General features: G+C 40.5%; 1 protein-coding gene across 1 annotated transcript; it reads right to left on the bottom strand.

Annotated features, from left to right (window-relative positions):
- Positions 1-4,053: 4,053 nt before the first annotated feature.
- On the bottom strand, positions 4,054-6,019 carry LOC128094706 (olfactory receptor 52B2). The gene has a single exon (XM_052713196.1). It carries the CDS (start codon positions 5,569-5,571, stop codon positions 4,603-4,605), a length of 969 nt encoding a protein of 322 aa, XP_052569156.1. The 5' UTR covers positions 5,572-6,019; the 3' UTR covers positions 4,054-4,602.
- Between the last annotated feature and the right edge of the window lie 9,971 nt (positions 6,020-15,990).

Raw genomic sequence — 15,990 nt, 5'->3', positions numbered from 1 at the left:
CATGCTCACACATCCAACACACACACACACACACACACACACACACACACACACACACACACACACACACAAATGTTTCTGTCTCAAGTTCACATAAGGACTCATGATATCATAAGGATCTTCATTTCTTTATGGCTTGGGATGCTGAATATCCTAAAACAAAGTGAGGAATTTATCTTATGTACAGAAATGTCACCAATCAAGAGAAATAATATTTTAGCAAAAAACTAAGTACAACTCCACAATGAACAAAGTATCAAAGTTTGAAGTACAGCGTCTGACAACACAATTCTGTGCCATAGCTGAAGCATGAAAGGAAAAGGAAAAATAGAAACTCATATGCATACTTTTATGAATTAATAATTATTAAATTGCTTCTATTTTATTTTTTAATTCTTTTAAATTTCTTCCATTAAAGCCAGTAAAATTATAATACATCTTAATTCTGTATCAGGGAAATGTTTTAAGCCAACTAAATTGTAATTTTTAATATGCCCGCTTTCAATATTTCAATATTTTAAGTTACTTTAATATTCTGGGGGAAAATAACTCTAGTCCCACTCCTGCAGAACACAGAAGTTCAAGATGTCAAAATGAGTACTTCTACAATATTCCATGCTCCAGAGGACATAAAAAATCCTATCAAAATCAACAGTCATGCAGGGAAAACCTAAAAACCTTAAGAACCAAACACTTAGCCCGAAGTTTACCCCAGCTGAAGAGAGTCCCTTTCTCCACCTGTGATGCAGGGTCTGGATTGGCAGGGGATGATATTTGTACCTCATGTTAGGATCCCTTAGGTCAGGAGATCGCTTCTTCCCCAGTGTTCCATAGAGGGTGTCTGGTTTGGTTAGACATAAGCAAACCCCAGCAGAGCTAGTCTCCAGAGATCCCAGCTCAGAAACCAGAGAGAATCCTTCCTACAGTTTCTGCACATACAACATCTGCTGATGACTCCAGATCACTAACATAGGAGCATATGTGAATGTGATCTGCTGTTACTCAGTGTGTACATTATTAAGATCCCACCTATACCCACAAATCTTCAATCTACATAGAAAATTGTAGAAAAAGAAGAAACAGCAGATCAGAAAGAACTAAGTACATGTATGCAAAACCATGTGGTGGGGAATTTACCTTTGTACTAATATGCTGAAACAAAAATGGTAAGACATGGTCTCTACCACCTCCCAATAGTTCCACCAAATTATAAATTCATCAGTGGATGAATCCACTGATAAAACCAGAGCCATCATAATCCAGTCACATCTCAAAACTCCCACCTGTAGGAGCTGGAGAGATGGCTCAGAGCACTGGCTGTCTTGCAGAAGAGCTGAGTTTATCTCCCAGCACCCACATGGTGACTCACAACCATCTTTAACTCCAGTTTCTGTAGATCTGATGATCTCTTCTGGCTTCTGTTGGCACCAGGCAGGCACACATGTGGTGCACGTACATGCATGAAGGCAAAATACTCATACATATAAAGTTAAATAAATGAGTCCTTTTAAATTGAAAAAAAAAAACAGGAATTCATTTAATTTAACTCAATTTAAAGTTGCCTCATCCAGCCTTGATATGGGGTATGTGTCCAGGCTTATTGCATCTTGTTATGCCATGTTCAGTTGATATCCCTGGGAAGCCTGCTCTTTTCTGAAGTAAAACAGAGGAGGGATGGATCTGGGGGAGAGGGGAGTAGGGGGTACTGAGAAGTGGAGTGGAGGAAGGGGAGGCTGCTGATGTATTGTATGAGAGAATAAATAAAAAGAAAAAAGTTCCACCTAAATATGCCACACGGGGACAAATCCTTTATCACATGAGCCTTTTGTGGGGACCACTTGATATCCACATCATGATGGTCATTATTATCATCATTAATACTATTTATTATGCTATACATTAATATACTATTGTACAGTAACGTTTTAAAGTAGAGATGAAAGATTAAGTCAGAACACCATATTATTAATATACTGCTTAGTTTATGATTGACTCAAATTTTCATATTTGACTAATGGAATACTAATATTTATAATTTATAATATATATATTATAAATGTAAATTTCTGTGTAATCAATAATAATTTTGTGGACATGTAAACAGATATCTATGGTCACAGAAATAGATGAAAAACTGAATGCTATCTTCTGTTAAATAGTCATGTGCACTACTCATAAGATGTCAGTATCTTTCAGTCTCATTTGACCAAGGAACATCAAATTATAAAACATGCATAAGTATTTCACGCCTACATCTACAGCCTAGTCTATGGAAAACATTCTGTAATTAATGAAGGATCCTCTGAAGATCTGCCAGTAAGTAGCAACTTGATGTGTTCAGCCCTTTACAATGCTTAACATAGAGTCATTTGTAATTAGGTTAAAGTATAAAATATTTAAAACATTAATTCAGTTAAGAAATTAAAACCAGGTGTGGTGGTACACACCTTTAATCCCAGCACTTGGTAGGCAGAGGCAAGCAGATCTCTGAGTTCAAGTTCCAGGACAGCCAAGGCTACAAAGAGAAACCCTATCTTTAAAAAAAGAAGAAAAAGAAGAAAGGAAGGAAGGAAGGGAAAAAAACCTGAGGTAAAATAACATAAAATTGTTAGTAATTTGCAGAGGCAGTATTAAAGATAAGACTGTAATTAAACAAATAACTCAGTACTAGCAGATTTTCTGCAGTTTGAGCTAAGGATTATTTAAGTGATGTGTGTGTGTGTGTGTGTGTGTGTGTGTGTGTGTGTGTGTGTGTGTGTGTGTGTGTTTATGGATTATTTCATTTAACCTTCTCAACAACTCTACAAAAGTGCCCCATAGTTGCCACAAGGTACTCATTTTATAGGTGAAAAAGTGAGAATTAAAAAACATTAAATGAATTTCTGCATAGACAAAAAATAATGAGGATAAGATTCAAACGAAATTTTATGACTTCAAGTACCACCTATATGACTATGCAGACATTTCATCATTAGTGGTAGTGATAATAACTTATTCAGGAGCCAGCCTGAGAGGAAGAAGTCGGGAAAACTCAAGGGTTCCCCACTTGGTGAAGTTGATAAGATTGCCTTAATTGACTCCCCAAGAAAAGGAACACAGAAAACAATCTGGCTTGAAAGGAGGTTCTATATTCCAGAGGTGACAGCCAGTGAATAGGAGGATGTGTGTGTCTAAACACATACGGGGGTGGGGGGGGGGGGACAGACAGAGGGAGGGAGGGGTGGAAGAAGGGAGAGAGTAGAAACACAAATTTAAGGGTCCCAGTGTAGGTGGTAGCTGAAGAAATAAATGGACATGACCTTTCCTAAATAAGTATGAAGGAGCAAGGGTCAAGAACGTGAGTCCTTAAGAGAATATTTCAATCTCATGAATACTGTTACATACGCCCAACAGCAAGGTTGTCAGGAGCCAGCTAGAAGAGTCAAGAGTGTCCTGTGTCTCCCTGCCTTGTCTGTTCCTAGTGTCTGAGTTAGAGCCAATGTGTGAGAAATAGAGCTGCATGCAGCAGCTGACTTGCCTCTGGTTTTGTGGACTGATGTCACTGGCCATTTCAATGTATCCTAGAGATTCATGTTCTAAGTTCTTGGAGGCCATCACCTTTTCACTTACTTCACAAACATTTATTAAATGCCAGACACTTTTCACATATAAAGGTACAAATATGAAAGACACACACTCTTCTGGTTTCAAGGCATTTACGGTCATTTCTGGTTACAAAGAAATGAGCAGCTTATTACAACTCATTCTGCGCATGTAGAGATGTGTATAAGATGAACCAGTCATGCAAAAGTAGGAGCCTTGGCTTGCCTAGAGAAAATGAGAAAGACTTGGCAGAGAAGGTAGCTGTCATCCTTCCCCCAACCCCACTCCCTAACCCCTCCTCCATCCCCCTCTTCCCGCCTGCCTCTGCCTCATGAGTGCTGGGATTAAAGGTGTGTCAGCATCACCCGGCTGAGATGGTAGTTCCTGAGTTGAAATTTAAAGAATAAGACAATATTCCAGAAGGCAGAACATACATGCCCTTTAAAAAAGAAAAAAACACCTGACACCATAGAAGATAGTAGAGAACTTTTATTAGCTTTGGTTTGGTGTTTGTGACAGAGTTTTGCTTTATAACTCAGGTTGCTCTTGAACTGACTATGTAAGCCAGGTTATTCTCAAACCCAGATCAATCCTTCCTCAGCTTCCTGAGTGATAGGATTACAGAAATGAACCACCAAGCCCAGCTTACTTGATTTTATATAAAGAAACAGTGTTAGGGACTTTAAAATATCAGAGCCTCTCCATATATTAAATATGTCTAAATATATTTATTTGTTTATAACCTTACTTCTTGTGATACATCCAATTACTGAAAAAGACAAATTCTCCTATCAGAGAAATGTACACTTAGTTTATCATCTCTAGTTTTGAGGATAAATGTATGAAGTGGGTAGCACACATTAAACAAGAGAAAGAGATAAGGAGGACAAATTAGAAAACAGAAAAGTGGGAAGAGGACAAGGATGAAGCAAAAGAAGGAAATACCTCTCTATCCAGGAGATCTGTGCTCCTTGGCTAGCTTCCTTGATGAAGCTGAGTATAAAGATTTGCAAGGACCCATCAACCCAAAGGAGAGAAACAACACTGAGCCTTGATATCCAAGAACCAGTGGACTACACCCTCCCGGATTTGCTTAGTCTTAACCCCGTAGACAATGGGGTTCAGCATTGGTGGCACCACCACATAAAGATTGGCCAACAAGATATGCACATGCCGGGGAATGTTCCGCCCAAAGCGGTGGGTCAGTAAAGTAAAGAAGGATGGAACGTAAAACATGAGGATAACACAGAGGTGAGACCCACAAGTGCTCAGGGCCTTGTGCCGAGCATCCTGGGAGGGCAAACGAAACACTGCTCGCAGAATGAGTGAGTAAGACACAGCAATGAGGATCACATCCATGATGACCATGACGATGGGCACTGAGAAGCCATACCAAATGTTAACAGTGATGTCGGCACAAGCTAAGCGGGCCACCCCAATGTGCTCACAGTAGGAATGGGGGATGATGTTGGTTCGACAGAATGGCAACCGCTTCAGCAAGAAAATCACGGGAAAGATGATACAGACGCTTCTGATGACAATGGCGAGAGCAATCCTCCCCACCATGCGCCATGTCAGCACCGTTGTGTATCTCAGTGGGGCACAGATGGCCACAAAGCGGTCAAAGGCCATGGCTAACAGGATGGCTGACTCCCCGACAAACATTGTGTGGACAAAGAAGACTTGGGTGACACAGGCATCAAAGGCAATGTTGTGGGCATGGAGCCAAAAGATGGCTAGGGCCTTGGGCACAGTAGTAGTAGACAGTAGGATATCTGTGATGGCCAGCATGGAGAGGAAGAAATACATGGGTTCATGCAGGCTCCGTTCTGTGATGATGACCACTATCAGGATGCTGTTCCCAAAGACTGCAGTGACATACATGAGGCACAAAGGTACAGACAACCAGGTATGATAAGCCTCCAACCCAGGGATGCCAAGGAGCACGAAAACTGCAGGGTAGAAGATGGTGATGTTGCTGTGAATCATGATGCCCACTATAGCTGATGAGTGGCTGGCAGTGAAGGAACAGAAAGAATTCTTGAGTGTGTGCAAAGGCTCAAAGGCAGATGCGAACTTGTGAATTGCTGAGCTCCCAAGAGAAAGCTCATCTAGAAGATGGTGGCTAGGGTGTAGAAATGGCTTCTGGCCCTAAGTGTTTCATTTGCACAGTTTCTGTGGCAAGGTGCTTTAGAACCAACAGAAGCTGCACCTGTCTCCATTCACCCTGCCCCCAGTGTCCTCACCCACTTCCACCTTTTAACATTCATTCTACCATTTCCATCCACATAAGTACAAATTGCTCTCTACACAGCTTGTACTTGTTCCTTCCCCGACATTTTGTTCTGTATTTACCTAAATTTCCTTCCCTTCCCTCTTCAGTTTGCCCAAATCTTAGCCTTAAAATAGCTCCTCAACCAGGCAGATCTCTGTGAGTTCGAGGCCAGCCTGGGCTACCAAGTGAGTTCCAGGAAAGGCGCAAAGCTACACAGAGAAACCCTGTCTCGAAAAACCAAAAAAAAAAAAAAAAAAAAAAAAATAGCTCCTCAAGACACACCACTCTGTAATGTGTTCTTAATATATCTCCTTCCTGAAGATATATTAAGTAAACTCGATTATATGTAATCAGGTTGTTTATCTGTCTATTACCTTGAATGTTTCTCAGGACAGCTGCCCTCATGACTCCCTGTGATGGACATGGAGAGCCAGGTGGAAATTGGAAGACAACTAGGACATGTGTTTGTCCACTGTGACCCAGATTCACAGCCTCCCCGAAGGCAGTGAACAGGGGCAGCCAATGAAACTGAAGGAGCAATATTCATCACCCTCCTCATGAACCTGTGCTTCACCAAGTCCCATAAAACACCTTTTGATCAATTCTAAACCTGCTTATCCATGTAAAACCTGAAGCCCACAGACCCCTCTTCTGGTGAAACTCTCTTGACAAGAGGGAATCAGTCTATTCTGTCTGCCTGGCCTTTACCAGCTCCAAGATGGCCCTACCTTCTCCCTATTTGCTCCTTCATTCCAGAAGTAACCAAGCCTCCCTGTTACTAAAACATGTTCTAAATCCCTCTTGTCTGAGCTCTCCAATGCTCATGGTACATTTGTCTCTGATGCTAATTATCTGTCAGCTGTTTGGACAGTGGAAAGGGATAGTCATTAGTAATCTAAATAAGACCTTGAAGAAAACTCCATGGGGCTAGGCATGGTGACAAGTACCTAAAATCCCAGCACTCAGGAAGCTGAGGCAAGAGGAAGGACACAAATTTGAGGGTAGCCAGGGATATATAGTGAGTTCCAGACAGACCAAAGCTAGAGAATAGGATCTTATCTCAAATAAATAAATACTATGAGAGAAAAGAGAAAAAATTAAAACTATAAAGGCATCACATAAGAACTAGACAGACATTCTGAAAAACGTGTTCCAGGAGTCATGCAAAGGAATAAAATCCTCAGTTCAAGAGTCCATCCTCCTGCCTCTGAAAATGTATTTGGTAAAAACACAACCCACTTTAAGGAACAATGGGACTACCAGTGGACACGAGGGAGAAAGCGGAACCAGACCCCAACAGGTAAAGGCTAGGCAGTCTCATCATGTGACACCTCTCAAGCGAGATCTCTTAAACATTTGCTCAGAATCCACTCAGGAGAAACTGAGCTTTGTTGGAATAAGCACTAAAGGAGGGGTGCTGATGGGACTGCTCTGCTTTTATTTTAAGGGGGGGGGTGTTGGTAGGGCTGCTCTGCCTTTATTTTAGAGCACGACACTCAAGTTTATAGAAACAAAAGCCCCACCAGAAAACAAATTCATTTTTCTTAGAAGAAAAGGTATCAGTATTTAAATCTTTATTACTTCTCCCAACTCCACTACTTACTAATTTATCCCTTTTTTTTTTGGTTTTTTTTCGAGACAGGGTTTCTCTGTGTAGCTTTGCGCCTTTCCTGGAACTCACTTGGTAGCCCAGGCTGGCCTTGAACTCACAGAGATCCACCTGGCTCTGCCTCCCAAGTGCTGGGATTAAAGGCATGTGCCACCACCGCCCGGCAATTTATCCCTTTTTTTTTTTAATAACGCAGTATGTGCCAGATACAAGCTCTCAATTAATCCCTTCTCTCTGCTTGCAACTATATGATATAACCACAAGACTGAGATGCCAAGGGCCTGGGCAGCTGTTGATGAGGTCCTATGAAGGATGCTACTGACTGGAGAGGAGAACTGTCACTGAGTGTTTTCCGGGGCCACCATCTCAGCCCTGCTGTTACTCTGCCAAACAACACTGAAAGGTTCTAGGTTCACAAAGGTCAGGGAATGAGGGTCACAAAGAGGCACACATAATCTCACAGAAAGCACTTCCTAGGGCTCTAAAGGAATATTAGCATGATTTTACAAAAAAAGACAGAGAGCCAGAATGGTAGAGAAAGGTCAGGAGCCGTGAGAATGAAGGAGACCATGTGGTAAGTGGGAACTCTGACTTATGGAGCCAGGCCCTGATAAATGATCTCAACTACATCACCTTACTTCTGCATGCCTCTATTTTCTCTTCAGCAAGGAGGGAACAATAATCAACTTGGAGGGGCAACCGTGAGGGTTACAGAGTTCACCCAGACAGCACACCGAGACAGCGAAGGCTGTTGCTGTTACCTTGTCCTCATTGTTTGTTTGGTCTGTACTTTTTCTGAAAGCAAAATGCCTGAGCACCATGCTAGAGTGAACACTGCTCGCTGTACTGAGACCCTATTCTTCACCCAGGTCAGACCAAATGAACGCCTTTCCCAGGAGGAAAGAGGATGTTTTGAACAGAGAAAGCACCAAGAGAAGAGAGTCACCTGCAAGCAGGTCTCTCAGAACCTGGTATCTCAGAACCCGAGCCTAGACTCCAGACCAAGACTTAGCCTGGCTCAGGACCACCCAGCAGACTTCCTTTGAGTGCTTTGAAAACCACCCATCTGTCTCAACAGAAACACAGAGAAAGTGTCTCTGTCATCTACAGAAGTTCCTGGGACACGGTGGCGTGTCAAGGGTAACTGTAGTACCAAGAGAGCTGGAGTAGGGGCCCCAGGGAAGATGTCCAGGCTAGGAATCAATGCTTCCTCATGGCTCCTATCCAGGCTCTGTTCTTTTTCTTTGTGCTAAGTCCTACCTACCTATGGATGTTGCCATTGTCCATTCCTTCCTTCTGGAGTTACACAAAGGCCTTTCATATCTCTACAGTCTGAATTTGGAAGATTGTTAACGTAATATATTAGAATGTACTCACAAATCCCATCCTATGTAATTGTTAGATGACTCTATGAACCGCTTTGTGCCTAGCTGAATTACTTAGACATTTATTAATACACATATCAATTTCACTTTGCCATCTCCCTTGTAAATGCATTTCATATTTCATGTGTTTTTCACCATTCAGACTCTCTAGACTGCACACTGAACCCATGCACCGGCACACTTTATAGCAGGATCACTGCAAGCTGTGCCACAAGAAATTTATTCCTCTTCAACTTTTCTCACTAACATGCATTAGTTATACATATTAATGAGGTACAGTTTAACTATCATACATGCATATGATAGGGAGCTCCAATTTGGAATGCTTACATTTTAATGTATTGGTAGTCCTCACCCTGCTCACAGGCACTCAGAAAGCATGTCCCATATTTTCATAATCTAAAACCAGCATTAGCTATGCTGCAAAGGCACCGAGAGTCCCTTAACTCACTATCACAACTTTAGAGAATGGGTAAGTCATTTTTAATTAACAAATAAAAATGTATGTATTGTATACAACACTATATATACACACAAGTACATATAAAAACATTGTGACATATCTAATAAAGAGAAATATTACATGTATTATTTCACATCTTTTTTTTTTCTTTTTTTTTTTGGTTTTTCGAGACAGGGTTTCTCTGTGTAGCTTTGCGCCTTTCCTGGAACTCACTTGGTAGCCCAGGCTGGCCTCAAACTCACAGAGATCCGCCGGCCTCTGCCTCCCGAGTGCTGGGATTAAAGGCGTGTGCCACCACCGCCCGGCATTTCACATCATTTTTAGTGATAACATTTAAAACCTACTTTGTGAGTAATTTTAAATATATAATATGCTCTTATTAACCACAGTCACTATGGTGCAAAATAGACCCCTTGAATTTACTTCCTCTGCCTAACAAAATACATGTTCTTACTGATATCTAAGCCCTGGACCCCACAGCCTCTGCTAATAAGCATGACCCAAGTTTTTTTTTAATGAATTAGCAGTTTAAGAAAAATGCCCATCTACCTATTGGTTTAATTCTCTATAAATATTTTGGGGATTGTATCCAAATTTGAGTGACACAGTGTGTCATATGTGATGATCATCTGCTGTGCTCTGGTGATGTAGCAAAACTGCAGCAAGTCCTAACTCCATAAGCAACCTCGTCTCTCCAAATGTCGACATCTGCTCTACAAAATGCAGGACAGGGAGACAAACTGAGGTGGATTTTCCAGGTTTGAACCTGAAATCCAGATTACCAAGAAAAAAATGACCTTAACAATTCTCACCTGGGCCAGTGGTGTGGCTCAGCAGGGTAAAAGAACTTGACACACAAGGCTGAGGACCTGATTTAGATCTGCCAAACTTACAGGAGAGAAGCAACTCCTGAAAGTAGTCCTCTGATCTCCACACATGCAGCATCCACGACACATATGCACCACACACATACAAATAATAATAATAATAACAAAACAAAAATATTTAAATAATTCCCTCAGTTTAGGACAGGAGTTCATGTCACTAATCAAAAAGCTTGTCACATTACTAGCATCTAAGAACTATTTGAACAAATGAGCTATGAAACTGGTAAATTAACATTTATCTAATATTTTCCTTGTTCCACCAGAAGGAGACAGTGGTCAGAATCTAGGCTATTTCTACGAGTAGTCCACTGGCACTCCTTTCCTTCTACAGTGATTTGAGCTGCCTTCAAATCTTTATCAAGAACTGATTCCTCATCATATCCTCCTGGTACCTTCCAGTCCCCTCTCTGGACTCCCACTTCTATCTCTCCCAGTATCCACCATAAGTCCAATGATGTCTCCCCACCTAAGTTCTGGCATGGTGCGATCCCTCTCTCATAGATTTTGTCCATCTGACTCCTTTCTTTTCTCCCACATATGCATTTCCTCTCCTAGCTTCAGTCTTTGTCCTTTTCAGATACACACACACACACACACACACACACACACACACACACACACACACACACACACCTGTCCCTCCTTCTGCCACCACCAATGTTCTTAAACTCACCTATCACATGGCAGTATTAGCTGAGGAACTGAGGAAGTGGTAGAGAAAAGCTAAAGGACCACTCATTCTGAGGAGAGAGCAACAATAGGGAAAAGACTGCATACTGATCATGTCGGCTTGTGTGGCTATCACTGCTCCTTGTCTGTGGGGGACCTTTATAGCTAGATACTGAGAGGCCATGGGTATCCTTCTCAAGAGGCAGGCGTCAGTACCACCCCTGGGATCACTGAGCATGCGTCCAGTGAACCTCAGGAGAAATGAAAACCTTTCCACTGGTGCCAGCAGGAACACTAACTCTAAGGATAATGAGTAACCCCAGAAAAAAAGAGACAACATGGAACAGTATTAGAAATCCTAGCAACAAAATAACATAGTGACATCCAATGTGTTAAGCCTTTACTATATCCCTGTCTCTATTTTGAGTTTTTAGCACAAATTGTATCATTTAATTCTCAAAATAACCCAATAATAAAAGACACTATTATTATATCCATATTTTAGATTAAAAATAGAGGCTGAGACACTAAATAGATCATCAAGAGAAAAAATTAAAATTCTGAAACTGAGTACATAAAAGTGTTCAGACTCAGCCCTAAACTCAGTCCTTGACTAATTATGAAGCAACCCTGGAGGGCCTATACCTCGAGGTAATCTCAAAGAAAAGGGGACGGAACTAAGGAAAATCTGATTAAAATTCTTGCATCATTAAAAGCAAAATGCACAAGTTCATGATCATTATCGGGGAAATGCAAATCAAAACCATAGCGAGATACCACTGTGTACCCATTAGGAGAGATACCATTAAAAATTAAAATTAAGATTAAAAGAAAAAAAACGTAAGTTGGCCAGGATATTAGAGACTATGCTTTGTTGATGGCAGTCTCAGATGGCACAACTGCTCTGGAATTAGCATGCCAGTTCCTCAAAAGATAAAATTACTATATGACCCAGTACACTGGTTCCTCAAAAGATAAAATTATTATATGAATATCTGGCAACTCCATTTCTGGGCATACACCCAAACTGAAAGCTGGACGGTGCAAAAACATCTCTGACAACTGACAAATGTGTTACATTACAAAATTAAAAGACTCTGTGCAACAAAGAAAATCATCCCCAGAGTGAAAAGACAGCCTGGAGAATGGGGAGGAGGGATGGGGCAAATCTTTGCCACACAAGCATGAAGATCTCATTTTCTATCCCCGAAAAACACTACAGTAAGGTGAAAAGAAGAATCCATTTATTTGCTGATTTCAAGCAAAGCACTGAGGCTGTTCCTTCAGTCTCAAACAGGGTGTTGTTCTAAGGAAAGGAAGTGCAAGCTGAGGAGAAATGAAATTACTCCAGGAACACATAATGAGACTCAAGCTGATTTTGTTTTATTAAGTCCACATAACCCTGAAACATGCTGTCATTAAGAGAATCCATTCTGGACTCATATTGACCTGAATTCAAATTCAGATTCATTAGATGCTTGGTGGTTATAAGTAAGGTACCCATTCGTCAACTATATCATATATAACATAGAACTAATAGCATCTAGCTCCACACTAAGATGATACACATACAATGCTTAGCCTACACCTGACTCCTAAGGAATATTTAGTAACTCATGATTTGAGAGTTGTTAAGTCTGTACACATCAATGAAGAGCACGATCTACAACCTCAGTGAGGAAAAGACATAATAAACCATATATAAAAAGCATATGGCCTAGACATGCTTTTATCAAAATTTAAGTTTCCTACAAGATAAATGACACGATAAACAAAATCAGAAGGCATCAGCCTGGAAGGTTGTATTTCTAATGTAAAACAAAGGGTTGCTCTCTAGAATACTTACAACCATCTACATGCTTATGCAAGAAGGAAAACAGCTGGCTAGAAAAACAGACAAAAGAAGGAACTGGGGAATTTCCAGTTGAGAAATCCCAAATAACCAATAAATGCATGTAAAATGCATATTAAAACAAGATAATATTATTAATTATAGTCATAAAATATCAGTCTGATAATATAAAGTTGTCAATGGTGTTTAAAAAAATAATATTCTGCATAAAGTTGCTAAGTTAAAGAAGTCAAATTAGAACAATTTTGAGAACAATTTTACAATACTCTGCTAAAAAAAGAAATGTGCATATCTTATAATCCATAATTTCACATGGAAATATGCTCTAGAGAAAGACATGAAACTTTCACATCTTCATTTATATGGAAGATGTGTACAAAGTTGTCAATACTAGTATACATAGCAAAATAGCCAGAAGCAATTTTAAATATATTTTAAAATACATATTTGGTATAATCATAGGCTATTAAACTATATAGCAATTAAAAAGGGTGACAAAAATCTGCTAACCTGTATAAATCAAATTAAAAAACATAATTTCTATATATAATAGGGATTACTTCATGTAGGTATATAAAAGCACCGACTAAGAAAAGCATTAAAAATTCATAGTAATTATTTCAACATGAGAGAACAGGACATCTTATGGGATAAAAGAGACTTTAATATCTGTAATTTTTATTGCCTGTATTAAAAATAGCTCAAAGCAAGTGGGATAAAACATTAACAACTGACAATCTTGGGCCTCCTGATTCTTGTGCATATTCTTATTCTTTGTGCTTTTTTTATATGCTGGCCACTTCTAAGATAAAAGTATGATTTTTTTTTCAGTAAAATGCAATAAAAAAAATACTAGAGACAAGAGGCCAGTAATGAGAGTGCTGCAATATTCCAGAATAAGGCATGAGACATAAGAAAGGACACACTCCGGTGGAGACAGGAAGGCCTCAGACACACAAGGTCCTGATGAGAAGGCCTTGACGGCTGTTTGAGGGCTGTCTTAGTACAGTCGAGCTGTTGTGATAAAGTATTGTAGACTGTGTGGCTTAAACAACCAGCATCTCTGTCTCACAGTTCTGGGGGCTGAGAAGTCCAAAATCAAGGAGCCTGCTGAGGAGGCTCCCGGGGGAGCTCTGTTCCTGATTTAGAGTCAGCTAGCTGCCTTCTCACTGGGTTGCATATAAGACATGAAGAGCTAGGGAGGGCGGAGAGAGAGAGGACACTTGCTCTTCCCATTCTTGCAAGAATATTCATCTCATTCAGAGGCTCTCATGGTCTCAGTTAAGCCTAATTATCAACCAAAGCCCCATCACCAAATATCACAGTGGGAGTTGGTGCAACATATGACTTGGAGATACAACTATACATTCCCCAACAAAATGTATTAAGACTATTTATCAATCTACGGTATTGTGCTTGGCATATAATGAATTCTTAATAACGTTTGCTGAACCCTGTGTCTAACATTAGTACTTTTCCCCCCGCTTATGAGTCACCCACGCAGTGTAAGTTTAGAGGGAAAGAGATACTACTGGTGGCAACAAATTACAGCACTGTCTAGTACCTCAGATGAACTCTGTTGTTTTGAAACAGTCTCACGCCGGGCGGTGGGGGCGCAGGCCTTTAATCCGGGTGCAGGCCTTTAATCCCAGCACTCAGGAGGCAGAGCCAGGTGGATCTCTGTGAGTTTGAGGTCAGCCTGGGCTACAGAGTGAGTTCCAGGAAAGGCGCAAAGCTACAAAGAGAAACCCTGTCTTGAAAAAAAGAAAGAAAGAAAGAAAGAAAGAGAGAGAGAGAGAGAGAGAGAGAGAGAGAGAGAGAGAGAGAGAGAAAGAGAGAGAGAGAGAGAGAGAGAGAGAGAAAGAAACAGTCTCACTCTGCAGCCCAGGCTAGCCTTAAACTAATAGAAATCCCCATGCTTCAGCCTTCCAAGTGCTAGGATTACAGGCATAAGCCACCATGTCTGGATGGGAAGTAATTTCTTAATGACCTCAGCCAAATTCCAATAAAGGGAGTCACTTCAAGAGGCTTCTTCTAAAAGCTGGGAAACCTTTACAAGAACTCAGATCTTCTACAAGGAAAGCTTTTGGAGAAACATCCCAGTACAGGTCTGTGTCTTCAGCCAGCATTAGTATTATTAACATTAATAGTAATAGTACTATTAACATTAATAGTAATAATAATAATACCTCTTCCATGCCTTTCCTGGAAAGAAACAAAATATTCTGTATGTTGAAGGGGTTCCTCAGTGTCCTAGCCCAGTCTCACAGGCATAGTATTAGGAGACTGTGACATCAGCATACAGGATAGTGTTAGTCACTAGTTAAATATGGGCAAAGATGATGTCAGTCCCAGAACTCTATGGTTAGAAATGGCAATTCTGTTGCAGGGGAAGAAGAAGTATATAGGAAGAGTATATAATACACACAAGGTTAGCAAAACTAGGCATGGCAGGGTATGATTACACACTACTAATCTCAGATATTGAAGAAGGATCATTAGTTTGAGGCCAGTCCGGGTTATGTAGTGAGTTCCAGTACAAGTTGGGTAACTTAGTGAGATCATTATCTTAAGAAAAAAATTAAGGACTAGAGATATAACTCAGTGATAGATCACTTGCCTAGAACATGTATGAGTCCTAGATTCAACCCCCAGTGAGGCAAAAAAAAATGCACATACATACATTTATACATACATAAATACATACTAGATATGACCTATTCTGCAAGATCGTGAGTTCTACAAGATCCTACTATCAAGCAGATGGAGAATAAATAGTTCCTTTTTCAAACTGGTGCCCTCATTACAAGCACATCTACTACCCCCGGGAGCAGAGACTGACAGTGTCCAGTGGTTTATAAACTATTAGGAACCTTCACATTTAAGAGCTGGAAGGCCCAATATTGGCCAGGGTGATTGATGCTAGAGGACAGACTGGGTGTGGTGATTCCACAATCTTTCCACATTTTCATATGGTAGTACCACCTGATCTTACAATGTTTCTCCTCTTCTCTGGATTTAAGGGAAGATGAGGCCTTAAGTACTGTGATGCTGCTAGTTCCACAGGAGTCTCATACTGACCTGGTAATTGTGGTTTGGCATGTCAGCATTACTTAGGATTCTGCAAGATGATTCAGTGTTGAGTGGCACCACTAAGCCCAAGGTTTCCTGAAATGTAATCTACTGTATAAATGGGTAATATGTGTTAGTGTTCACAGACCATGTAAAGTTAAAAAAAAAATTAGAGGAGGCCCACTGGAAACATGCT

Source organism: Peromyscus californicus, unplaced genomic scaffold (genome assembly GCF_007827085.1).
Source record: "Peromyscus californicus insignis strain IS unplaced genomic scaffold, ASM782708v3 Scaffold_4__1_contigs__length_199733344, whole genome shotgun sequence".
In the NCBI taxonomy this organism is placed as follows: Eukaryota; Metazoa; Chordata; class Mammalia; order Rodentia; family Cricetidae; genus Peromyscus; species Peromyscus californicus.
Note: the sequence above shows the minus strand (reverse complement) of the source record. Positions and strands in the feature narration are given on the sequence as shown.